Source organism: Caretta caretta, chromosome 3, assembly GCF_965140235.1.
Source record: "Caretta caretta isolate rCarCar2 chromosome 3, rCarCar1.hap1, whole genome shotgun sequence".
NCBI classification, from domain to species: Eukaryota; Metazoa; Chordata; order Testudines; family Cheloniidae; genus Caretta; species Caretta caretta.
Genome location: NC_134208.1, coordinates 161,507,388 through 161,533,864, shown reverse-complemented (window position 1 = coordinate 161,533,864; position 26,477 = coordinate 161,507,388). Strand labels below are relative to the sequence as shown.

The 26,477-nt window shown below is 40.5% G+C and overlaps 1 protein-coding gene across 3 annotated transcripts; it reads right to left on the bottom strand.

Annotated features, from left to right (window-relative positions):
- Nucleotides 1-717: 717 nt before the first annotated feature.
- On the bottom strand, nt 718-26,477 carry TAF1A (TATA-box binding protein associated factor, RNA polymerase I subunit A). Of its 3 annotated transcripts, XM_048843250.2 has the most exons (12): nt 26,093-26,477; nt 25,415-25,592; nt 19,659-19,764; nt 19,043-19,147; nt 17,361-17,474; nt 13,467-13,665; nt 11,660-11,784; nt 10,052-10,210; nt 6,133-6,199; nt 4,479-4,593; nt 2,853-3,013; nt 718-1,058 (listed from the first exon to the last, which is right to left on the bottom strand). In XM_048843250.2, exons 2-12 carry the CDS (start codon nt 25,498-25,500, stop codon nt 916-918), a joined length of 1,380 nt encoding a protein of 459 aa, XP_048699207.1. In that variant the 5' UTR covers nt 25,501-25,592; nt 26,093-26,477; the 3' UTR covers nt 718-915. The 3 variants fall into 3 exon arrangements, with proteins under 3 accessions (XP_048699207.1, XP_048699205.1, XP_048699209.1); XM_048843248.2 differs by lacking the exon at nt 19,659-19,764 and having other exon boundaries at nt 19,043-19,212; nt 26,093-26,394; XM_048843252.2 differs by lacking the exons at nt 19,659-19,764; nt 26,093-26,477 and having other exon boundaries at nt 25,415-25,540.

The following is a 26,477-nucleotide window of genomic DNA, read 5'->3' as shown; positions in this document are numbered from 1 at the left end:
TGTATATTTTGACTATTTGTATTTTCATGGTTATAAAGCTTTAACTTTTTAAATCTGTTTTTAATCATTAAATAATCACTGTCTGACCTACCTCCTATTGTCCAACCCCCCCCATCCCCACAAATTTCCTGCAACTGTGAAAATTTAAATAGAAAAAAATGCTTAAAAATAGATATTGGCCAGTGACGTTACTTAAATATATATATATATCAAATTCTGCCAAGTCTAACCATAAGCCACTATTAATTAAGACTATGTACTCCACACACTTTTTTCACAGTAATTGATTTCACAGATTTCTCAGCATAGAAGATAATTCCTAGATGGAGTCAACTAGCAACATGTCTTGCTTACTTGTTTAAGTATTTCTCAGACAGCATTTCTTGCAACATAACAAGTGAGAGGGTGGGAAGTTCCTCTATGGGGGCACATGACTTGGAAAACTCCAGCTGCAGCCAGACATTAACTATTTTATGTCACTGTCAATTTGACTGGATTTGAAACATGGCCTTCCTCCGCTCCCATTTAAGGCAATGTCAAAACTCATTTGGACTTAAATGGGAGCAGGATCAGTCCCAATATCAGCAAGCCATAGGTACATTGCTCCACAATTACTAAATACCTCTCAAATATGTTCTGAGGCATCAGCTCTGCTTATTAAATCTCACACAAACAAATATGGAATAAAATATTAAAGAAAGCAGATTCCCTTACCAATGGATTTACTTCCCTTTTATTACAAATAAGAATACAAACCAAAGAATGTGGCCAGCAATATACTGAGTCTAGTACTGAGCTAGCAATCCACTCTCAAAGTTCTTTGTAGTGAGAACCTGTAAAGAAAAGCCTCACAGAAAAACTGGGAAAATAATTTAGCATTTTTAATAAGAGGACCTTAAAGACATCTTGTATACATCAAAGATGCGTGCAGGAATCCAAAACACCAGATGCTCTCAAATGGGTAGAGCTGTGTTTCTTCACAAATTTCTTCATTGTCCGAAACTTTTCCTTCTTGGCTTTGCAGCCTTCATGTGAAACATATTTGAAGTATTTGCAATCTAAAACAAAATGAAATGACGTTATAAACCACAATGTGATTCAAACTGAAGAACACAAAATGCTTTTAATTTGCACAAGAGGCATTTCCCTGAGCACAAATGTTCCCTTAAAAGAAAAAAGTTTCTATAATAGAAGTCACTGGTATAAGAGGTGCATGCATAAGGTATATCACCACCACCAAATAAGCAGGTATAATATTTAGACCAAGAAAGTCTCCCACACATCCTCAAAACACAGTGATAAGTTAGGTGTAGGTAATTATACAATTCATTGGGTTTTTCTGGCAAGTCTAATTTTGTAATGCCCTTCAGATATATTAGGACTTAAGAGTGCAAAAAAAGTTTATTTAGCCCCAGAAGAGTAAGTATATATACACAAGTCCCAATATTTAGTAAAACTAATGTGACCTATTCTCTCTTCAACATGTGCATATCGCTTCCTTAGCTTAATGGGCTTCAAGAAAGTCATCCTACATCTGGAACTAAATTAGTTAACTGCCCACTTACTGGAAACAGACAGGTGTTCAGTGGCTGCTTGTTGGAAGTAAAACTGGGCTCCTGATATTAAAAATAAGTCTGGAAGGTGTTAGTAATGGAAAAGCTGACCCATTAAAAGATGAATGACACTGCCTTTTGTTGGAAAATCCCAGCAACTTCACAAACTTCAGACTAATGCCTCAACCATCTACTCTACTACCATGGGGAGAAGGGACCTTACTCAGACAGGTCTCACTCTGGGGGGGCAAGGAAGAAGGTGCAGTGCAGCCTCCATGGCATTGTGCAGCCCTCCTTGGGAATCTACAGGAAGTCCTCTGCCAGAGTTCTGGTGAGAGTGCTCTGCAGGAGCAAGGGACCAGCCATTTTCCACTACAGTCATCCCCCTCCTGATGGCATGGATTTTTACCTGGAAGTCTGATTAAGAGCTTATGCCGTTTGCAACTCCTCACAGCCACATGAGGACTCTGCGCCTCTTGAATACAGGCCTATTTGTGGGGACGATGAGAAGTGGGACTTGAACTGGAAGAACCTGGGGCTAGTGAAGCAAATCAGAGCTGTGCGCTGGTGAGCCACAAGTGATTCACCCAAACACAGCTCCACTCCACATCTCTATCCTCCCTGTTTCAATTCCACTTCTCCCACGTGGGCTCCATGAGCTGCCATCAAGCTACCCACCTCCCATAACTCCGCTTGCCTGGGCTCGACAGACAGAGGACTGCTATACTCCAGTGTCAAGGCTTATAAATCAAATCATTCTCCTGTATGCAAGTTTGGACACACAACATTAAGCAGGAAAGCACTAAATGCACAGCGTATATTCAAGCACTAGGAAATTTGTTCGAATGACGACATGATAGTATCTCTCAAGCGTACACATCTTTCTATATGGGGGACCTTATTGATATCCGAGTGGTCACCGCAGATCTGTTCTCAGAGTCAGCCACCCAACTAAACAACCATGCCCCTAAAGACAGTTTCCAGGCAAACCGCACCCAACACAGGCCTAGCTTTCTTGGGGTCATTCATTCATTCAAAACAGGATGAATGTAGCTCTGTGTCCTTTCAAGGGACCCATAGCTGCAGCAAGACCTGTGAGATGTGAACTACACCTCAATGGCAAATACCAAGCATTTTAGAGCCTCTCTTGTATTCACCCTTGCAGGATCAAGCCAGCCTCTTTTTTCAAATCACAAGGCTGAAAATTCTTCCAGAACACAAATTAGACACGTCCCCTGCCATTAAAGCTTGAACTAGCCAATATTTCTATTCCACAGAGTAAAGAAGATTTAAAATTACCTTTTCCCAACAAGATTCCAGCCACCAATGCTTTTTCACAAGCAAGACTTTCATTTTCCTGCCAATTTCTTTTCGCCAAGTAGTGGCTAAAGTGGAAGGCTGGCCACCAGTCCTTTCTGGAGTTCCACTCCTCCCTGACCCAGTCAAGATGCTTGCTAGAGCTGGAGAGAGTCAATAGGTTACAGCTAAACTTGAGTTTGGTGAGAGGCATCCCTTTTTTTTTTTTCTTCTTTTTTTTATTTTTAAATAAAGTGGAAGTTACCAAAGCACTGCTCTGAGTGCTGCACCTTTCATATGTTGCTTACAGGGACCTGGACTGTGTGTGGTACTCAATCCACCACATATTTGATAGCCCTGCGGTGGCCACTACCACGTTTTTTCTGAGTGGCACTGCCAGCTGAAAAGAAAGCATTACACTGCAGAATGCAGCACCACCTCATTTAAAGTCTGCATGCTGGCACTAATTAGGGTTTGAAATGAGAACTAAATTTTATACAAAAAATGGAGTGACATTTTAGCTGGCGTGCCAGTTTAGTACAATAGTATGAAGCAAATTTAATGACTAGGTTTGCGAGAAATCGGATAGTGAAGTTGTTTCAGTTTAAAGGGGTGTGTAAATTTGAAGTGATGCCAGGGATGAATTTGTCCCAGTTGCCACCTAAGGGATGACAAACTGGCTGTTTTATGGAGGTAATTTTTCAATAAAATTAGAACTGTTACCAGGTCATTTGGATATACTCTGGGGTTGGCTCACAGACCAGGAGATTGCAGATAAGGCTGGTCTTTTGAACAGATTTCACTAAACAGAAACACCACTAAGACATTCCTGGTTTAATAGGTCAACAGTGAAAATATCTTAATTGACCAGCCACAAGCCTAGGAACATTGGTTGATCTTTAAATAAAGGCTGTATTAAATCATTGAACATTGGCCTATATGCTTTTCAAACAAAACACTTTTACTCAACACCAGATCTATTTGTAAAAAAACATTACATTTACAGGGTATTTTACACAGTGAGATATAATCCTGGCCTCATAGAGCTTACTATTTGAGAAGTGTTTTTTAAAGATGGGAGCTAGAAACAACCTGGAGCACCTTTTACATACAAAATGTGCATACTATGTTAAAGGGCACCACTGACACACTCAGCCAATCTTATGAATGGTTCAAGTGCACAGTTTGCCTTTGACAGAGTAGAGAAGCCTCCAGGAGCACCCCTTTGAATGCCTTCATTCACCACTCCTCTCAAGTCTACTCATCACAGTAAACTTCTAACCAGGGTGGGCTGCTTGGAGATGGCTTCCTTTGGAGTTGTAGTTAATGTCACTCAGTGCTAGCCAAAGAAGATAATCCCTAGTGGCTCCGAAACTCACTATCCACACAATGATCACCTTTTTAAAAATTTTTTTGCAGTATTCTAACAGTAGCAGACCAAACAGTGTAGTGTAGCCACTGAAAGGACTTGCCAGTTTACTCTTCTGTTCAGTAACACGGCAAGCATGTGAGAGGATATAAGAGGACAATTTTCTTGCTACCAAAGTGCATATATCCTAGTTTCCATGTGGACTGACACCGTAACGTTTAATTCTCCTAGTATGGCAATAGAAGATATACTATACTTACTTCTCCAAGATCTGTTTTGCTAAACAGCTCCAAGCTTTTACATGCTCCTTCCACCCAGCAAAATCCAGGAGCGTGAAAATAATCTCCAGCCCCAGTCTATGGTGTTTTCTTTTTTCTGGAATTAGAATAGGTCAAGTTAATGAACAATCCTGCATTTGTTCATAAGACAAGCAGCAACAAGAAGTAGTTTGCCTTCATTCTACTGGCCGTGGTGATGCCCTCTTCACAATTCCAGACCCAGTTCTTCCTCCTCCTACTGGAAACCTGGCAAGGTATATCTGTACTCAAGGACAGCTGCTTAGTTTTTGGAACACAGCTTATATTGGAGCTGCTCTCTGTTCTTTTAATCCTGCTCAATGACTGCTGAGTGAAGAGGCTGCAAGACCAACCATGCAGCAGAACCAAGTTCACTCATCCCAGACTGTCTGTCTTAAAGTGTGGCTGCTGCCTCTGATCAGCAGATCCCTAGAGCTCAATAATGATGCTCCTGACTGGTCAGTAATGGTTGCTACCAAAGATCATCTGCCCTTCCTGAGGGGCCTGAACACACTGCTTCTGGTTTGTTCCAAGTTCCCTCAAGCCCATAGAGAAAAAACTGACTCAATCACAAATCCCTACAGCAACCCACAGTGTTAGTCCACAGACCTCCAGGATAGTCCAACAAGACAACATTTACTACTGTTTACTAGATACAATGATACTTTTCTCTTATAGTCAGACCCGTGCTATGAATACAGTTCTTAAATTTCACTTGCAGCTTGTCAGAGTAAGAGATCAAGGAAGCTATGTTTGTTCCTCATTTGAAGTGACTCAGCACTACACACAGTAAAATACAATAATGAACAATAAATCTTAACACACATGGAGGCCAGGTAGCACACTAATTTAAAAGCATCTGAAAAATTATCCTAATATATGAGATGTTCCCTGCCAAACTGATCATTCAAAACAGCTAAATGGATTTTCCAAAAATATCATGTGTGTGCGGATAACACAAGAGATACTTCAGCCTAAAGGGGAACTTTATAAGGAAGACAAGTGAGGCAGGGGGAAAAGGAAGAAAAGAACTTGGAATTAAAGAACCATCACCACACTGCCTACATGCTACACTATACTACATTTCAGAGGATCAATTCAAGAGAAAAGAGTCTGACTTACATTGTAAGTGATTAGCACATCAAGATGGGGGCTAGGCCAATTCTGGAGATTATTTTCAGATAGACAAAGATCAGATCCATTTGGAGGAGATGTGGGTTTTGTTCTTGGATTTAATGAATACTACATACTGAATTCAGGCAGAGTGCTGCACATCAATCCTTTCTGAAAGTCAGAGGCCTCATTAAGGTATCACATTGGGTACCTGACACTAAGGTACCCCAAATCACTAGTCAATATTGAGATCTTGGTTGTTTGCCTACATACTGACAATTAGTGTCTGCATATTTTTATTTAGACAAGCATTTGGTTGCAGGGGTTTGTAACTATCTGTCAATGCAACTGTCTTCTAGACTCCTGTTCTCCTTACACCTTAGTTTTAGTATGTTTAAAATACAATTTTTTTTTTTTTTTAAATAGGAAAAAGCCAACAGCCATTCTAGGAAACTTGTATTTAGAATAACCTAAAGGAAAAGAACACAGGTATCCAAAGACTTACTTGATTTTTGAAGCATGGCATTATAGTCTAACATTAATTCATGAGAGGGAACAATCTCGTGCAAAATCTGGAAAAAAAAAAAGTTTCTGTTATAGAATCTTCAAAAAGATTTGAAGAGTCCACACTTCTGCTTCACCCAGATATCGGTTTATTAAAACAAACAATTTGGTCCTTTAATTTGGTCATACAGAACAACTTCAACAAACAACACTTAGGGCTAGATTGCAGTTTTAAGACACTTCGTATGATGGGGAGGAGCAGTATCTCGGTGGCAGGCAGTTCACAGAGGCATTGTGCCCAATGCAGACAACATTTATCAGGAGCTGTCGGAGGCAGCATATAATACACCCTTCAGCAAAGTGCTGTGCGCGCTCCTCTTGGAGAGACCCAATTCCATTGGCTGGTGATGCACTAGTGCTGGTCTCATTTTCTCCCACACTCATTCTCTCTGGAGTTTCTAATGCAACAGTTGGTGCTAGTCCACAATCCTTGCATAGCAGGAGCACGCAGACTGAGAATTCACTGCAGAGGGGAAAGGTCTGTTCCTTGTGCCTGCCCTCCCTTTTGTGCACCCACATAGGACTAGGCACAACCTAGCTCATAGTGTTCATTACTTCCCTCTTTTGCATTAATTTCACTCTTCCCCCAGGGTTTCTTTAGTACACTAGCTCTGCACAGTCTTTTCCATTTTGACTGACCCAGTCAGATGTTCCATTTATTTATTTTAAATGACTGGAGTAAAGAAATCTACTAAGACCAGAAAAGAGATCATCCAACAGCTGGAGAGAACTAGATTAATTAAACGTTTATCCAGATGGTGAGCTTTAAGAGGTATATCTTGTACTTATTTGATATTTGATCATTAGACTATAGAAAAATGCATTAGTTAGTAGAAAGAATAGTATATGGAAATAGTCTAAATCAAAGACTTAAGGTATAGTGGTAAACAGCATTCCCCTCATTAGGTACTTTTATGGCCCTTGGTACCGTAGTATCTCAGCATCTCAAAACACATGGTGAACAGAAATAAACTTCAAAATACAAAAAAAGACAAAGAACAGCCACTGACTAATTGGGGAATTCTGGACAAGTAACTTCATCTTACTGAGTTTCACCTTACCTCGCTATAAAAGTGTCTATAAACCATTGCCCTCAAAGGGGCATTGTGATTACTAGACCACATTGCCTTTTAGTTAGCGAGGAACTGGGAAGAGATACCTGGTTTCTACGTCCTAACCCAGTCACTGACTATGGGCCCTTGGATAAGTCACTCAATCTGAGTGAACTCATGGAGTTTTGCTATTGTCTACAATGGTGTCAGGATTGCACACTCTGTGCCTACTTTCCCCATCTCGAAGATTAGGCTATTGGCTTTTTAAAAGCACTGAACCCCATTATTTATATCGCTAGGTCTGTGCCTTATAAATACTGTGATATGCACACTGCGTACACATGTATCGTTATTGGTAAAATAGTCTGTTTTCCCATTTTCAAACAACTTATATAAAGTCAATATTGTATATATTATTTAAGATACTACAAGTGAAAATCAGCTATATTGAAAGAGAAGAGAGCTTTCTTAAATTGCCAAATAGTTTGTAAGATTTTTCTTTAGAAAAATTGTGACAAACTGGTAAAAATCATCCTTGTCTCCTCCCTCAAGAAATTTCAGTGCAATTTTTTGTTTTGACTCCAATTTGTAGAAAGAGGTTAATTTGCAGAACTATTGTTTAGTTCATCCCAAACTCCTGGGTGAGATGAAAATCACACTAGTACTGGGTATATGCAATTTTGTAAAATATAGGAACATTTGGTGCATCAACGTTTAAGTTAAAAACAAGTCAAACTTATGAAGCAGTTAGAACATACACATTAATGGAAGTGTTTTGGTGCCACCAAGTGGTTAAAAATATTATAAACACGGTAAGCAAAAAAATTTACTGAAGTTTGGGGAGCAAGGGCAAATCAATTCATAATTACCTAAAGGGAACAAAATTAGCTTAGCGTAGAGAGGGCACAACTACCAATGGACAACAGTAATAGGAAGTTTTACTGTATCTTAGTTCCACAGTTCACTGAAAATGTCAGAGAAACCAACTGCTAGGCAGGATGACTGAAATCAGTGTGCAGAAAGAGCAAACACCAAATTGTTTTCTTCAGTAAATTAAATGTAAAGATAAAACTAGGACAACAGCAATGTATGTTGTATGCAAGCCTATTTACGTGGGTCCAGAAAACTATACCAAACACCTTTTCTGAACTAACTGGAAACTGTTAACATATAAAATGGAAATCAGTCCCAAAACTGATCAAGACTAAACAGACAGATTTGAATTTAGACATGCCGTGTGAAAGTAAGACAGTAGAAGACGTTATTTGCTCTGCACTCTACCAATTCCAAGTTTGAGTCTGCATTTTGGTGTCCTGTCAATCTCACCTAGGCATCCCACTTCCTTTATGATCAGTGTACACTGCAGACTGCAAAATACGACTTACCAAAATGGTTGGATAAGTTCTACTTTGCAGCAACACCATGTGCACACTATACAAAGAAATGAAACAAGATAGCCAAGAGTTCTCATGTGCTGCAAGCTATACAATATGAAACTTATTGAGTTAACTGTGTGATTGGCTGAACATAATGGGAGTGAAACAGTAGAGAGAAAGAAAGAACAAGAAGCGGATGATGCTCTGGGCTGTAAAAACCAAAAGAAAAAGATAAGTTTTTTCAGAGACTAAGATTGTGATCCTGCAAAGCCCTTAAGTATATATGTAAAGTTAAGCACATGCTTGAGTGTTTTACTGCATCAGGGCCTACATGGGCATGCCTATACTGCAGCTGGCGGTGTAATTTCTAGCTTGGGCTAGCGCACTAAAAACTGCAGTGTAGCTGCCCTGGCACGAGCAGTGGCATAGGCTAGCTGCCTGAGTATAATCACACCCAGGACCACAGTTCTGTACTCAGCCAGTTAGCCTGAGCTGCCAGCCATGCTGCCACAGCTACACTGCTATTTTTAGCACAGTAGCTCGATCAAAGCTAGAGTACATACATCTACCGGAGCTGAAAATTACAGCTCCACGGTGAGAGAATCTGTAAGAGCATTAACAAAGGGAAAAGAACGTGTACGTGTTGAGCTTATTGTGCGCAAGTACATCCCATCGACCTTCCTCTTCTGTCTGCAGACAGATACCTACCTTTCACCCTCAAATGCCTTGCAAACTGACACGACCCTTAACCCCCCCCCCCCTTTTTCTTCTGACAACCTTTGTTAAGTCACAGGCAGATCAACATTAGTGCTAGAGAAGTAGAGAGTTTCTTTCCCCAACAACTCTCTGTGTTTACAATGGCAGGTACTCTATTCTTCAGAAATAATTTGTATGTTTAATCTCAGAGGAATACCTGTTATTGTTATATGGTAAATACAAATAATCTAAAAAGGAGAACTACCATGAGACAAATTCTCAATCCAACATGGAGCCTAAGTAATTGCCCGTGTGCTTTTTAAAACTAACAAAGCAGACCATAACTATGGCATACATTAAATGAAACATCAACCTCTCCTTCCCTGGAACAGGTTGATCCAGAAATTTCCTGACATTTCAGTTAAACACAAATATAAAACTTACAGGGCTGTAGAAGGTGATACCAAACATGTGGTGGTGGGGGGGGGATTCAAGGGTTTATTTTAAACTTCACACGATTTGCTATGTGGTGTCAGGAGGCTCGCAATATTTTGAGGGTAGAATTTGGTTTCTCTTCTGTCCAAGTGTGTTAAAAATTTTGGACAAAATCTGTAATAGCTGATACAGGTCATCAGCATAAAGCTGAGACAGACTTTTGAAAAACAATTTTTAATTTAATTTATGTTCTGTAAATAAAGTTATAAAACCATCTATTAAAACAGTCCAAAACTTGTACCTTGAGCACAGACATCAGTGTCTTCTTTGATTCACCACGTCTCTTTAGGAAAAGATAGTAATAAACATGAGCATTGGGATTGGGAGGAAACTTCGAGTTGTAAGCATACTCGCTTAACACCTGCCGGACTTCATCATAATCCTCATAGAATTCCAATAGCTATGGAAAAGAAAATGTGAGCACATTATTACGCTGTCAGGCGCCAACAATGATCAGAAATATCCACAACTAGTTTTAGATTGTCAAACTGTACAGTTATGACAATCCTGTTCATACCACCACTAGGATGGAAAGGAGCCTTTTGCTATCGTTACACAAAGTAGTTCAAAATGTTACTCTTAAACCCATTTTAGTGTTTGAGAGGTCCTTGTTTGACAACCCTGAAGAATTAAGTCCTCTACAGGTCAGATAGAAGTAATTGCACTGCAAGCTTCCCCATACAACCTCTAATGCATTCCAACTTTAACCTGGAGAGATCCTCTCTGAGCACCAAGTTAGTGCTCCCAATGACTAATTCTATCCTGGACGTCTTTGCAGCTCTGAAAACAAAGACTCTGATCCAAATCCTACTGGAGTCAAAGGAAATACTCCCTTAGATTTAAATAGGAATTGGACTAAGACTAGCGAAAATTAAGGAAAAATGCGGTGAAGCTTTTCTGTAACCACGTGAGGCACCAAATGTTTGATTTTACAGTGCACAATACAGTAAGCCCAGCAACACTAGATGCTTCTGGACTAGTACTTAACAATGCTAATAGATTTCCATTTAAATCTAATGGATCTTAATAATGCTCCTCTTACATGCAATTCACTTTCCACTACATATATGAAAATATTCATATCTAGAAGTCATTAAAAGCACTGCAAATACATTAAATAGCTAAATATTTATATTAAATAATTGCTCTCACTGTTTCAGTATTTCTTTTCAGTGAACAGGACTGCTGTCTCTCTTAATGAGACAGCATAGCCCCAGGAGGAGGTAGAATCATGTGAGGCAGGCAAGCACTAAAGAAAATCAAGTGCCATTAGCAACTCTAGAAAAATCAAACTGTTTCAAAGCTATTTTAAGTTTAATTCAATTTTAAAAGTTAGTTGATTTAGCGGTTATAATCAGAAAATCAGACTGTGGGATTCCATATTTGTTCTGTGACTTCAATATCCAACTACAATCAGCTGATAATTAAAAGAGGATTGTTCCGTTTGTGCAGTAGATACAACCTGTGATCTGAAAAAAAAAAAAAAAAAAATCAAGCCATGCTCTAATTCTGGCACCATCACCAGTAACAAAAAAGTCTGCAATCAGTTTACCTCGTGATTTTACTAGTAAACTCCTTGCTTGTATTCTCATAGTTATGTTGGACTTGCAGTGCCACCAGGAATAAAAACTTGCTTTCATAAGTAATGTAAGCAGATCTGACATGAAAACACTACATATATTGTTTTAAAAAGGTAGCATTTTCACAGTGTCCCTTTCCTAACTGTAATGTAATTGCAAGTGGTGAAACATCAGAAAACATTACACTTTGATCTAAGCATTTTGTCTAAGATTAGACAAAGGAGCATTTAAGTAATATTTGCAAAAAAAAAAAAAAAAAGTGCTCTTACGTCCACATAGCACTTCACAAAAGGGTCCCAAACTCCAGGTATTTTAATTATCTCCTTGAGATTCACTGCTGCCTGCCGAAAGAAACTGTGCATTTCCTGTTCAACAGAGTCTGCAAAATCACCATCTGCCAAAAGATAGAAGGTTTTTTAAAAATTTACATGAGTGATAGTCTCACAAAGTCAGGACTCAAGCCATGGTGGGCTTTACAGAAAAAAAGTCAACATCTTGAATCCAACTTCAAAGAAAGCACCTTAACCCAAAAGAATGGAGCTCAGTGAGAGCTAAAAATGAGAAGGACAAAGGAAGAGTTAGTATATTTATAAAACAAGTGCAGAAGGTAAGAAATATTTTTATACTGAATAGAGATTTAAGGAGCTCGGTTTGGGAGGATTAGATCTTAGCTGAAAAATATTAGTAACCATCTTCCTGCCTCACCTCCCCCCACCCACCCACAGTTAAATGAACTGTGGAGCTAACTAGTCTTGTGGTGTGGGTTTTTTGGCAATTAAGTTAATTATCAAATTATAACTTATACAAATTATACAAATCTTACGGATCTTGCCTTATAGACATGACAGTCTGACTAAATTATCTGAAGCTTCATTTTCTGTTACAGCAAAATAGGTAAATAAAATAAATCTAAATAAATGTCCATTTTATTCAAATAATACATGTAATCCTGTCAGCTCTACAAAGGTAATAAACTAAAGAATTAACAATTAAATATGAAAGTCAGCTTCTAAATATGCATATATGGCAGGCAGCTGACATGCAGAAAAGACTACCTATAAACAAAAAAGTTTTCTGATGGAACTCCTTTGATTAAGTATTCTCCATTAGGAACCAAAGATCTTTGAGACTCATTTATGCTGTTGCCAAGTTATCTGAACTCAGTAATTGACAAGTCTCTTTAGTAGTATAGTTTTAGAATATTTTCAAGGACACGGAGCTTCAGGTAGGTGGTTTTTTAATGTCTACTTGCAAAAATCTAAAATAAATGGTGTTTCTCTTAAGAAGAAAGTATTTTTATAGGTAATATTTATAATTTTCATTCAGATAAAACTCTCAGTTGCTGAATGTAAGAGGAATTAAGGGCTCACACAACCTTTTTAGATGACCAGGATCCTGAGCTTGGATTTTCATCTAACTTTAATTTTAAATTTGGCTTATAATAAATATGACTTCTTGCAAAAGTTTAGGGCACATAGATACAACAAATGACTTTTTAAACAAATGTCAAACAAGATTCCAGTGTGACTTTCCACCTCCTCCCCCAACTATCTGGCATGAAAAAGCATGAGAAAGGAATTCCAGAGTCAAGGGCTTACCCTTGTGAACACGAGCCAGCTTCCCCTTTTCCTCATTTAAATGTGGGGACTGTTAGCTCCTATGTCCCAGCTGATCTCCACTCCCATGGTGGTACACGGAGGTGATTTCTCAGGAAGCCAAGACACTGCCACTATAAACCTGGCCTCAATCAGATCGAGTTTATCATGAAGTAAATAGAAAATTACACCCAGAAATTCAGATTTTTCTCACTGAGAAGGCAGCCAAGGTTCTTGTCCTCCACTCAGAACAGTTCTTCTGGAGGAGACCTTGCAGATCCAATGGATGAACGCATTTTATTTTTAAATAAAAAGCGTGCATCAGAATTTTAAAAGTTCTCTGCTGCAAGCAATCAGACTGAATGCAGCGTTCACCACCAATGTTTCCTCCTTCAAGAATCATCTGCAAGCCACAGTGACTTATGAGAATGACTGAGCTGAACAGCTCTTTTTATCTAAAGAATGCAGCACTGGTACTCACCAAGCTCTAACACGGCTTTTCTTTTTTTGGCCCAGTTATAGTAGTCCAGCAGCCCCTTGTAAGCTTGAATGAGTTTCAATTCTTTATCCTGAGCAATTGTTTGTTCTCCATACCTCCAGCCTTCTGCCAGGGACAGGTTTTGGTAGGCATCATCTATCAGTCCATTACACAGGAGGTGAAAGACATGCTCTAAACAGACCTACAACAATTTACACAATTTAGAATACTGAATTTCATGTCATACAGATCAGACTGTCCTGACAGCACACTGCAATTTTACCTCCTAACCGTACACCTGAAAAAGAGAGCCATATTATTGGCATCAATAAATACATTTTAATTAGAACTGTGACTGAACTGGAATATTTTAATTAGAAGTTATTTTTAGGGCTGTCAAGCAATTAAAAAAGTTAATCGCAATTAACCACGCTGTTAAACAAATTACAAGTATTTGCACTGTAAAAAACAAAAATAGTATTTTTCAGTTCACCTCATACAAATACTGTAGTGCAATCTCTTTATCACAAAAGTTGAACTTACAAATGTAGAATTATGTACAAAAAAAACTGCATTCAAAAATAAACCATGTAAAATTTTAGAGCCTACAAGTACACTCAGTCCTACTCTTTGGTCAGCCAATCACTCAGAAAAACAAGGCTGGTTACAATTTGCAGGAGATAATGCTGCCTGCTTCTTGTTTACAATGTCACCTGAAAGTGAGAATAGGCATTCACATGGCACTGTTGTAGCTGGCATTGCAAGATATTTACATGCCAGATGCACTACAGAGTCATATGTCCTTTCATGCTTCCACCACCATTCCAGAGAACATGTTTCCATGCTGCTGATGGGTTCTGCTTGATAATGATCCAAAGCAGTGAGGACTGACTCATGTTCATTTTCATCTGTCAGATGCCACCAACAAACATTCATTTTCTTTTTTGGTGGTTTGGGTTCTGTAGTTTCTGCATCAGAGTGTTGCTATTTTAAGACTTCTAAAAGCATGCTCCACACCTCGTCCCTCTCAGATTTTCAACCGCACTTCAGATTCTTAAACCTTGGGTCTATAGCTATTTTTAGAAATCTCACACTGGTACCTTCTTTGCATTTTGTCAAATCTGCTGTGAAAGTGTTCTTTCTCTGAGACTGCTATAACATGAAATATATGCAGAATGCAGGTAAAACAGAGGAGACATACAATTCTCCACCCATGGAGTACAGTCACAAATTTAATTGATGCATGATTATTATTATTATTTTTAAGGAGCATTATCAGCATGGAAGCATGTCCTCTGGAATGGTGGCCAAAGGATGGGAGGGGCACACAAATGTTCAGCATATCTGGCACTTAAATACCTTGCAACGCCAGCTACAAAAGTGCCATGTGAATGCCTGTTCTCACTTTCAGGTGACATTCTAAATAAGAAGCAGGCAGCATTATCTCCTGCAAATTGTAACTAACCTTGTTTGTCCAAGTGATTGGCTGACCAAAAAAGTAGGACTGAGTGGACTTGTAGGCGCTAAAGTTTTACATGGTTTTGTTTTTGAGTGGAGTTACATAACCAAAAAAAAAAAAAAAAATCTGTATTTGTAAGTTACACTTTCACAATAGATTGCACTGCAGTACTTGTATGAGGTGAACTGAAAAATACTATTTCTTTTATCATTTTTACAGTGCAAATATTTGTAATCAAAAATATAAAGTGAGCACTGTGCACTTTGTGTTCTGTGTTGTAACTGAAATCAATATTGAAAATGTAGAAAAACCATCCAAAAATATTTAGTAAATTTCAATTGGTATTCTATCGTAAAAGCGCGATTAATTTTTTTTAGTTAATCACGTGAGTTAACTGTGACTAACAGCCCTAGTTATTTTGCATAGATTCTTTCATTCACATGATGTATCTGGAGAACGTGTTAGAGATAAATACAATATTAGGAAAAGGAGAGAGAAAAATGTATGGATATAGGTAAGTGTGGACATTGCTGAGAAACTAAATGATTTTTTGCATCAGTCTTCACCATAGAGGATGATGCTGGGGAGACATATCCCAGACCTGCTCTTTTGTGGTAATAAATACGAGGTACTATCAGCAATGGAGGTGTCAAAAGAAGTAGTGCTAGGACAAGCAGTTTATAAAGCAATAAGTCACAAGCCAGATGGTATACATCCAACACCTCTGAAGGAGCTTAAGTATGAAGTGGTTGAGCTGTTAGCAAAAATATCCAATCCCTCACTAAAAACAGCCACTATTCCAGAGAATTATAAAAGGCCCTTCATTTTCAGTTTACTGATTTTTACCAAAAGTTTCCCAGGTTTTATAAATGCTTTTTTTTTTTATTATTAAACTGCTTTTCACCTGAATTTTGAACAAATACATGAAAATACTAATTATGTTAAACAAATCCAACACGTTACATTAGGTTGATGTGTTTTTGTTAATAAATTTGTCTAAGTGTAAATGAGAAGCTGTCTGTTAAAGTAAGGCAGCGTTGGGGAAGATACAGACAGAGACACACACGTTTATGTACTGGTAATGTACAGTTCACAAAATAAGTCACAGCATTAAACTGCTTTTACTTACAATACCCTGATGATTCTCTATTGGTTGATTTTTTTTTCTGTCCTCCCATCCCAATATTAACTCTGATATTTCCCCAGAAAACTGAGGTTAATTTTTGCACTGATTTTCACCCACTTTTTAATTTCTGTAATAAACTCTGGGAAATTTTGAACAAAATAAAATCCTGAAAACACAGGAGATTGCAAGTGCTATAATTTAAAAAATACAGAGGGTTTGTTTTTTTGTTTGTTTGTTTTTTTCTTAAAAGGAAATGGTGGCCATCTGGTGAATCATATCAGTAAACCTTGTATCTGTAAATGTCAAATTGGTTTAAAACAATAAACTAGAACAAGAAAACATCTGTAAGATCACAATATGATGGTGCCCGAACCAGCACAGATTCAACAAAGGAAAATCGTGTCTCACTAATCTATTACAATTCTTTTAACAGGTTGATAAAGTAGTATATAGAGGAGAATCAGATGATTATTTATTCAGACTTTGAAAAGGCCTTTGAAAAGGTCCTTAACGAAAGTCTAGTAAAGAAACTAATTAGACATGGCATGGGAGTCGAACCAAACCTTTGGGGGCAGGGATTCTCTTCAAGTTCTGTGTTTATACAGCACTTAACATAATTGGGTCCTGTTCCATGACTAGGGCTCCTCAGTGGTATGGCAATAAAAAATAATATTGTCATGAATCACAAATTGGCAAGGAGATAAAGCAAAGAGTAGGATTAAATGGAAAAATTTAATCATAACAAAAGACTTACAGAAAAGTATCTCAAAGTTCCTAGTTTTGTGTTTTGTATATGTATTATGAATCTGGAAAGGGGGGAAAGGAATTAGGCAGCAAAATTTGTAGATGACCAAGTTATTTAGATTAACCAGGATCAAGGCAGATTGTGAGGAGCTACAACAAGACCTGACTAAGCCAGGTGAACAGGTAACATGATGGTAACAGAACCTCAATATTGATAACTGCAAAGTAATACACATTGGAAGGGAAAAAATTACAGGCTATCCATATACATGACACGGTTCTAAATTAACTATCAACTTAGGAAAGGGACCTGTGGACAGCTCAATGAAGACTTAAGCAGAATGTGCAGCTACAGTCAAAAAAAGCAAACAAGACGTTAGGCTATATAAGGAATGGGATGAAAAAATAATGCCATTACATAAATCTAAGGTGCGGTCTCTTGATTCTATAATCAATCAGAGATAATATTCTTAAGAGTTTTATAAGAGTTGCTTGTAATAGCAGAAGGTAAAATTTTCAGAGAGAAGCATGATTTAAGTCTGTAGTGTCCCTTTAAGGTTATCCTCACCCCTAAATACTTTTTCACTCCTAGATTTTTCATCTGCTCAGCAAAATAGTTGAACTCTTCAACGCTGCTCTTGGAATGATGGCACAAAATTTCAGTTCCTATTCTCCAAATCACCTGCCAACGGAGAAAAAAAAATCCCAAAAGAATTAAAATTTCAGAAGTGAAAACACTCTGCGCACAGCAGCCAGAACAGCATTAGTCTCTCATCACTGCACTATGGCCGTTATATTTAACCATATTATGTGTGGTTTAAATTGCAAATAGAAAATATTGTGTATTATTTGCTGCTATAGTAAAATATACCGGCATGTAGTAAAAGTGAAAATAAAGTTTAAATGCAATGGAAACTTCACAAGTGGTCATCAAAATCCCATACTTCAACAAAACGCACCAAAACGATATATAGAAGCCAGAAGGTGCCTGCCATGGACTGACAACAACTCAAGCAAACAAGAAATTTTCCTTTCATGTTACCCCACTAAAATGTAGGGTGTAGGTAGCTCATGTTACCTTGATACAACAAATGTAAGGATAATTAGATGAATTGTAAATTGAAATACATCCCCTCCATCCGGACACACCCTCCCCTCCCCCAAATATCTCTGTGATCAAGATTTGTCTACAGAGTTAGATCAGCAATTCCAACAAACTGGCAGCATCCAATGATCTCTGCATTGAATTTATTTTTTTAAATGGCTGTTTGTCAATGTAATTTACTACCCTTTCCATCTGTTGAGATGCACAGAGGAAGCTGTGAAGGGACTAGCAAAAAGGTTCATGCAGTACTGGAGAAAGATGGTGGAGAACTAAAAACAAGATGCAGTTTTCAAATGGACACCAATATGTAGGGGAACCCAGTGGCAAATGTGCTTATTTCTCTGTTTCAGAATGAGATTATGAAAACCTGTATTTTAAGTTTCAGAGTAACAGCTGTGTTAGTCTGTATTCGCAAAAAGAAAAGGAGTACTTGTGGCACCTTAGAGACTAACCAATTTATCTGAGCATAAGCTTTCGTGAGCTACAGCTCACTTCATCAGATGCATACTGTGGAAAGTGTAGAAGATCTTTTTATATAGACACACAAAGCATGAAAAAATACCTCCTCCCACCCCACTCTCCTGCTGGTAATAGCTTATCTAAAGTGTGCGGGGAGGGGGGGTGAGAAAACCTGGATTTGTGCTGGAAATGGCCCAACTTGATTATCATACACATTGTAAGGAGAGTGATCACTTTAGATAAGCTATTACCAGCAGGAGAGTGGGGTGGAAGGAGGTATTTTTTCGTGCTTTGTGTGTATATAAAAAGATCTTCTACACTTTCCACAGTATGCATCCGATGAAGTGAGCTGTAGCTCACGAAAGCTTATGCTCAAATAAATTTGTTAGTCTCTAAGGTGCCACAAGTACTTCTTTTTGTATTTTAAGTGGAACATGCTACTGGTGTGACATGTGGCCTATTTATTCATATTTGGGCCCATGTTCTTATCTGTTGTGCAAACAGATGAGAGGTGACACCTGAAAATTATGAAAACATCTTTGACACAATTAGACTTTTGTGAAGTTTTAGGGATTTATATTTTACATAAACAAAGCATCAGTATGGGTCCTGGATTATCTCAGATACCCCTTTAAATAATTTCCATCAACTAAGGAAAAGCGTACTGATTTTTCCTTTGTACTTGCCTCTGGGGCAGCCATCCGTTGTTCAGCAGAAGTATTCTCCAATGTTTCCAAATAGTTAGTCATGAATTCCGCAGCCCTCTGCCACTGGTGTTGTAGCAGGGCATCCTGAATGTAATTTAAACAAGCTTTCTTAGTCTCCTGAAATTCTGTTGACTTTCGACCTCTGGTTGCTGAAAAAATAAGGTTAGTGGCTAACTACTGACTGTGATCTTTAAAAAACAAAACAAAAAACAAAACAAAACAGCACAGCTGTTACTTTAGTATCTATATCTTTGCCAATAACAAGGCTCTAGTCTTCCATCCTTTGATCCTTAATCCCTTTCGGATCCCTTGACAAGGGGGTAGGACAAACTCAGGGAGAACAGGGATTTAAAAAACCAGCTCCTAAATGAACAGAGAAGCTAGTGAACAGAAGCAGCAAACACAGGAGTTTAGAGAAGGAGCATAAAAGCCAGATACACCTAACATACGCTAAATGGAGATCAGCACTCCCCCCCTCCCAAAACACACACAGAACAATCAAAAACCCTGAAAGAGTAGAAATAATGCTGACAGAAGTCCAGCAGCAGAGTGGGGGTATCCACTATACTGCACTGATTGCAGCATTTATGATTACCTGCCTTATGGACTGGTGGCGTATACGTCTATTCAGAGCAAGCAGCTCATGGCCCTCAGAGACTGAATACGGACTCTTCGAGACTAGCATGGCTGAACTGAAAGAGCTAAGGGAGACAGGGAGATACACAGGTGAGAATTTCAGGGACCCAATAAAGCAGTCCCACCCCTAGTCTGACAGCCTCTGTGCTGAGGATGAAAGTCTTGAGGAAGGAGAACATCAAGGTGGAGTGGAGAGAAACAATCCCATCGTTGGGATCCTCCTTCCAGATGATGTCATGTTATCCTCTCACACGGAGGATACATCTCCAAGGACAGGGAACCCCAGTTATAGGGAGAGGCAGGTAACAGTCATGGGGGATTCAGTTATTAGAAACATAGATGGGTTTGATTTGCACCAGGAGAACTGCATGGTGAAATGCCTGCCAGGGGCATAGGTTGTGGACCTCTACATAGATATATGAGCAGCGCTAGGGAGGAGCCAGTGGTCAGGTACCACTGACATAAGGAAGGTAGGAGAGAGGTCCTGGAGACCAAATTTAGTCTGATAGGTAAGAGATTAAAGTCCAAGACCTTCAAGGTACCATTCTCTGAAATGCTTCCAATTCCACATGCAGGGCCAGTTAGACAGGCAGAACTGCAGGGTCTTAATGCGTGGATGAGACAGTGGTGTTCAGAGGAGGGATTTCAGTTTATTAGGAACAGGGGAACCTTTTGGGAAAGGAGAAGCCTACACAGGAAGGATGGGCTCCATCTAAACTAAAATGGAACCAGATTGCTGGCATGTAAAATTAAAAAGGTTATGAAGGAGTTTTCAAACTAAGGGCTGGGGAAAAACCAACAGGTGCAGAGGTGTGGAGCACCCGGTTCGAACAGAAACATACCTTAGGGGAGGATTAATTAAAGGGGATGGTCTATATCTTAATAAAGAGGAGAGAATAGAAGTTGATAAAGAACAGGTGGGAAATGAAGAGAAACAGTCAAAGACACCATCCCTTTCAATTATGTCACATGAAGGCAGACAACTAAACATTGACAAATTTTATAAGTGCTTGTATACAAATGCTAGAAGTCTAAATACTAGGATGGGCGAAACTGAATGCCCAGCTGTAAAGAAGGATATTGATATAAGGCGGGGGTGGGCAACTATGGCCCACGGGCTGGATCTGCCCTTTGGGTCTTTGGATCTGGCCCACGGGATTGCCCCCCATGGTGCCACAGGCCCCGCGCCACTCTCAGAAGCGGCCGGCACCACGTCCCTGGGGCCCTGGGAGGCGCCAGAGGTGTTCGTGCATTGCCCTTGCCTCCAGGCACCGTCCCCCCCTGCAGCTCCTCTTGGCCGGGAAAGGGGAACTGCGGCCAATGGGAGCTTCGGGGGAGGTACCTGGAGGCGTGGCAAGGGCAGGGTGCAGAGCCCTGTGCCCCTACTTCTCCAAGGGGCCGTGCAGGGACGTGGTTCTGGCCGCTTCCCAGAGCGGCGCAGCGTGGGGCCAGGGCAAGCATTCAGGGAGCCTGCCCTGGCCCCAATGTGCGCCACTGCCACCCTGGAGCCGCTTTTGGTAAGCGGCTCCGGGCCAGAACCCAAACCCCTCCTGCACCCCGCCCCCCAACTCCCTGCCCTGAGCCCCATGCACCCCAACTCCCTGCCTTGAGCCCCGTCACACTCCGCACCCCTCCTGCACCCCAACCCCCTGCCCTGAGCTCCCTCCCACAGTCCGCACCCCTGAGCCTCCTCCTGCACTCTGCACCCCAACCCCCTGCCCTGAGCTCCCTCCCACAGTCTGCACTCCTGAGCCTCCTCCTGCACTCTGCACCCCTCCTCTGCCCCAGTCCTTTGCCCTGAGCCCGTTCCTGCACACTGCACCCCCTCCCACAACCCACACTCCCTCCTGCACCCCAGCCCCCTGCCTTGGCCCTGCATACAATTTCCCCACCCAGATGTGGCCCTCAACCCAAAAAGTTTGCCCACCTCTGATATAAGGTATCAAAGAAACTTGGTGGAATGATGATAATCAATGGGACATGGTGATACCAGGGTACAAAATATACGGGAATGACATAGCAGATCATACTGGTGTGGGAGTGGCACTATCCCATGAAATAAAGCATAGTCAAATACAGTAAAAATCTAAAATGAATCAAACACTACCATAGAATCTCTGTGGATAACAATTTCATGCTTAAATAATGAGAGTATAGTAGAAATATACTACGGACCATCTGATCGTGATGGCGATTGTGAAATGCTCAGGGAGATTAGAGAGGCTACAAAAAACAGAAAAACCAATAGTAATGGGGGATTTCAACTATCCCCTACTGACTGGATATATGTCACCTCAGGATGGGATGCAAGATGTGAGATCAAATTTCTAGAAACCGTTAATGACTGCTTCTTGGAGCAGCTAGGCCAGGAACCCACAAGGGGAAAGTCTTAAGTGGAGCACAGGATCTGGTCCAAGAGGTGAATATAGCTGAACCGCGCAATAATAGCGACCATAATGAAGTTAAATGTAACATGCTTGTAGAGGGGAAAATACTAAAGAAACCCATCACAGTAGCAAGTAACTTCAAAAAGTGAAATGACACAAAAATAAGGAAGCTAGTTAAACAGAAATTAAAAGGAACAGTCACAAGAACGAAATGCCTACAAGCTGCATGGAAACTATTTAAAAACACCATAATAGAGGCTCAAACTAAACGTATATCCCAAATAAAAAAAAAAGTCATCATTGCTAAACAACAAAGTAAAAGAGGCAGTTACAGGCAAAAAGACATCCTTTAAAAATTGGTTTCAGAGTAACAGCCGTGTTAGTCTGTATTCGCAAAAAGAAAAGGAGTACTTGTGGCACTCCTAGAGACTAACCAGTTTATTTGAGCATAAGCTTTCGTGACACTTCACTTCATCGGAAGCTCACGAAAGCTTATGCTCAAATAAATTGGTTAGTCTCTAAGGTGCCACAAGTACTCCTTTTCTTTTTTTAAAAATTGGGAGTCAAATCCTACTGAGGAAAATATAAAGGAGCATAAACGCTGTTAAGTCAAGTATAAAAATATAATTAGGCAGGCCAAAAAAACCTTTGAAGAGCAACTAGGATAGACAAAACTTAACAGCAAAATTTGTTTTAAGTCCATCAGAAGCAGAAAGCCTGCCAAACAATCAGTGGGGCCACCGGATGTTGGAGGTGCTAAGGGAGCACTGAAGGTAAACAAGACTGTTGCAACAAATTCTTTGCACCAAGAAAAGGAGTACTTATGGCACCTTAGAGACTAACCAACTTCTCTGAAATCTGTCATTCTTTGCACTGGTCTTCACTGCAGAGGATGCGAGGGAGATTCCCACACCTAAGCCTTTTTTTTAGGTGATGAATCTGAGGAATTGATCCAGACTGACACATCAGTAGAGGAGGTTTTGGAACTAATTGATCAATTAAACTGTAATAAGTCACCAGGACCAGATGGTATTCACCCAAGAGTTCCAAAGGAACTCAAATATGAAATTTAAGAACTACTAACTCTAGTATGTAACATATGGCTTAAATCAGTCGCTGTACCTGCTGCCTAGTGGTGAGCTAATGTAATGTTGATTTTTAAAAAAAGGCTCCAGAGGCAATCCTGGAAATTACAATGTAGCAAGCCTAACTTCAGTACCATGCAAATTTGTTAAAAGTATGGTAAAGACCAGAATTCTCAGACACATAGATGAACTCACTATGCTGGGAAAGAGTCAATACAGCTTTTGTAAGAGAAATCATGTCTCACCAATCTATTGGAATTCTTTCAGTGGGTCAACAAACACGTTGAGCCACTGTACTTGGACTTTCAGAAAGACTTTGACAAGGTCCCACACCAAAATAAGCAGCCACGGGATAAGATGAAAGATCTTCTCGTGGATCAGTAACCAGTTAAAAGACAGGAAACAAAGGGTAGGAATAAATAGTCAGTTTTAACAGTGGAGAGAGGTAAACAGCAGGGTCCCCAAAGATTTGTACTGCAACCATTGCTGTTCAACATACTCATAAATTGTCTGGAAAAGGGGGTAAACAGTGAGGTGACAAATTTTCCAATGATTCAAAATTACTGAAGATGGGTTAAAGTCCAAAGCTGACTGTGAAGTGTTACAAAAGGGATCTCACAAAACTGGGTGACTGGGCAACAAAATGGCAGATAAAATCCAATGCTGATAAGTACAAAGTAATGCACATCAGAAAATATAATCCCAACTACACACACAATGAAGGAGTCTAAATTAGCTGTTACCGCTCAAGAAACAGATCTTGGAGTCATCGTGGATAGTACTCTGAAAACATCTGTTCTATATGCAGCAGCAGTTAAAAAAACTAACAGAATGTTAGGAATCATTAGGAAAGGGATAGATAAGGCAAAAAATATTATAATGCAACTACAAAAATCCGTCAGTCATCCACACCTGGAACACTGCATTCAATTCTGGTTCTCCTATCTCAAAAAAGATATATCAGAATTGGAAAAAGTGCAAAGAAGGGAAATAAAAAATGACTAGGGGTATGGAATAGCTTCCATGTAAGGAGAGATTAATAAGACTGGCACTGTTCATCTTAGAAAAGAAATGACTTAAGGGGGATACAGTAGAAGTCTATAAAATCATGAAGGGAGTAGAGAAAGCGAATAGGGAAGTGTTATTTATCCCTGCCCATAATACAAGAACCAGAGGCCACCCACTGAAATCAACATGCAGCAGGTTTAAAACAAAAATAAGGAAGTACTTCTTCACACAATGATCAACCAACCTGTGGAACTCGTTGCCAGGGAGCACAGTGAAGGCCAAGAGCATAACTGGGTTCAAAAAAAGAAGTTCATGGACAATAGGTCCATCAATGGTTATTGGCCAAGATGATCAGGGACTCAACCCTGCAAGCTGCAAGCTCTTAAAACTGCTCACCAGTATGAGTGCAGCTCACCTAAACAAACATGCTCTGGGTGTTCCAATACCTTTGACTGGATGACAGGGGATAGATCACTCAATTTAACAGGATTCACCTGTTCTGTTTGCTCCCTCTGAACTATCTAGCACCTCCCACTGTCAGAAGACAGGCTACTGGGTTGAATGGAACATTGGTCTGACCCAGTATGGCCACCCAGTATGTTTTGTTCTTAAATTATATCTGCCTTGGAAGCTATGGAAAGCGATCTTCACCTATGTGGATCTGAAGTTATTCAGAGAAACATATCGTCTGAAAAATAGCAGAGGAGCAAAAGACCATAGCAAGGGCTATAAATGCAAAGTTAAATGGCACTCTCACCTGTTTGAGTTAAGGAAATTTTGGAATTATACAAGGGTCATTCATTGTACACTACTGCCCTTGAGATGGGTCCGTGCTGCAAAATTCAGATCCAGACTCTCTCAAAATATAGAAGATTTCTGTTCTAAAGTTTTGGTTTTGACCCATTCTCTATTTTTACTAAGTATTTGTATTAGAAGCTAATAGAGGCCTCAATCCTGGCTAAGGAGCCAGGTACTGTATACTATTAACATAGTAGCATTAAAGATGTTAGAAGTTCGCAACGTGGCATTTTTTTTTAAATTGGGTACAGTCAGGTCTGTGTCAAGACACAGAAAGCAGTGATAGCATCTTTATGGCACTCCCACCTCCCAGTCCTGTACTGTGGGAGAGCCCTCAACTCCCAGTGAGTTCAGCGGCAGTGACATCTCTAATACTACTATGTTATTTACCAGCATGTGCTAGTAAGGATAAGCAGTCAACAGAGAATTACACTTACTTGGATGCAGAAGGTACCGTGGGAGTAAAGGTAAATAGATAGCCGGAAGTGAACTGCTTGTGGTGTTTACTGCAGACCCATCCCATGCAGACTCTTCTGTAAACTCTTCCTCTGTCCCCCTTTTCAGTTGTTCAACAAAACTGTCCATGTCTTTAAAGTGCGAGGAAAACTTTTACACCTGAAAAAAATTGACACACATGAAATAATGAAGATATGTACCGTTTCTTTAAAGTATCATAGGAGAGGGGATAGGGAAGCAGAGTAGTTTTATTACAAGAGCATCACTTTACAAATGGGAAACTGAGGCACAGAGACTGGCTTACCCAAATCACACAGGGGGCCCCTGTCAGAGCCAGTAGCTAAATCAAGAACTCTTGAGGCCCAGGTCAGTGCCTAATGCCCAAGGCCACCCCAGGGTTGCCAACTCATGGTTTTTTCACTGGCCTTAACTCCCCAGCTCCGGGAGTCACGGGATTCTCCGCTTTCAGCCCAGGGCTGTGCAGAGCCACTGCAGCTAAGCCCACTAAACAGGAGCCAGGGATCCGCCCAAGCCCGGCCCTTTCACCCCGGGCCCCGCAGGGCAAAGGGCCCGAAGCGCCCCAACGGACGTTTCCGCACGGCTCTAGGGAGGCGGCCACGGGGGATTTGCGCAACCGAGTCAATCCGGGGTCTACTCACATGGCCGCGCGCCGTTTCGGCGACATTGCGGTTTAAAAGCGGGTGCCGAGAGGACGGTCTGAACACGCGCTAACGCGTCACTTTGACCCACAGGGCGGAGCCGCCGAATTGACGCGCACGCGCGGTGTTGGGTCCGACGGCGGAGTCGGGAGTGGGGAAGCTGCCTGTGATTGACGGAGGGATCGGCGCGTGCGCCTGGGTGTTCGCGCGCGCTGAGAGCCGCGGCCGGTGCGGTGCGTGCGGGCCCCTCCTGCCGCCTCCCTTGTGGCGGCGCCCGCTCCCTCAGTGAATGGGGGAGGGGCCAGTAGGCAGGAGCCGCCGCCGAGCTGCCGCTGCCGCCGCCACCACCAGAGCCAGGCTGCGGGGTGGCTCTAGCGGGGGAGGC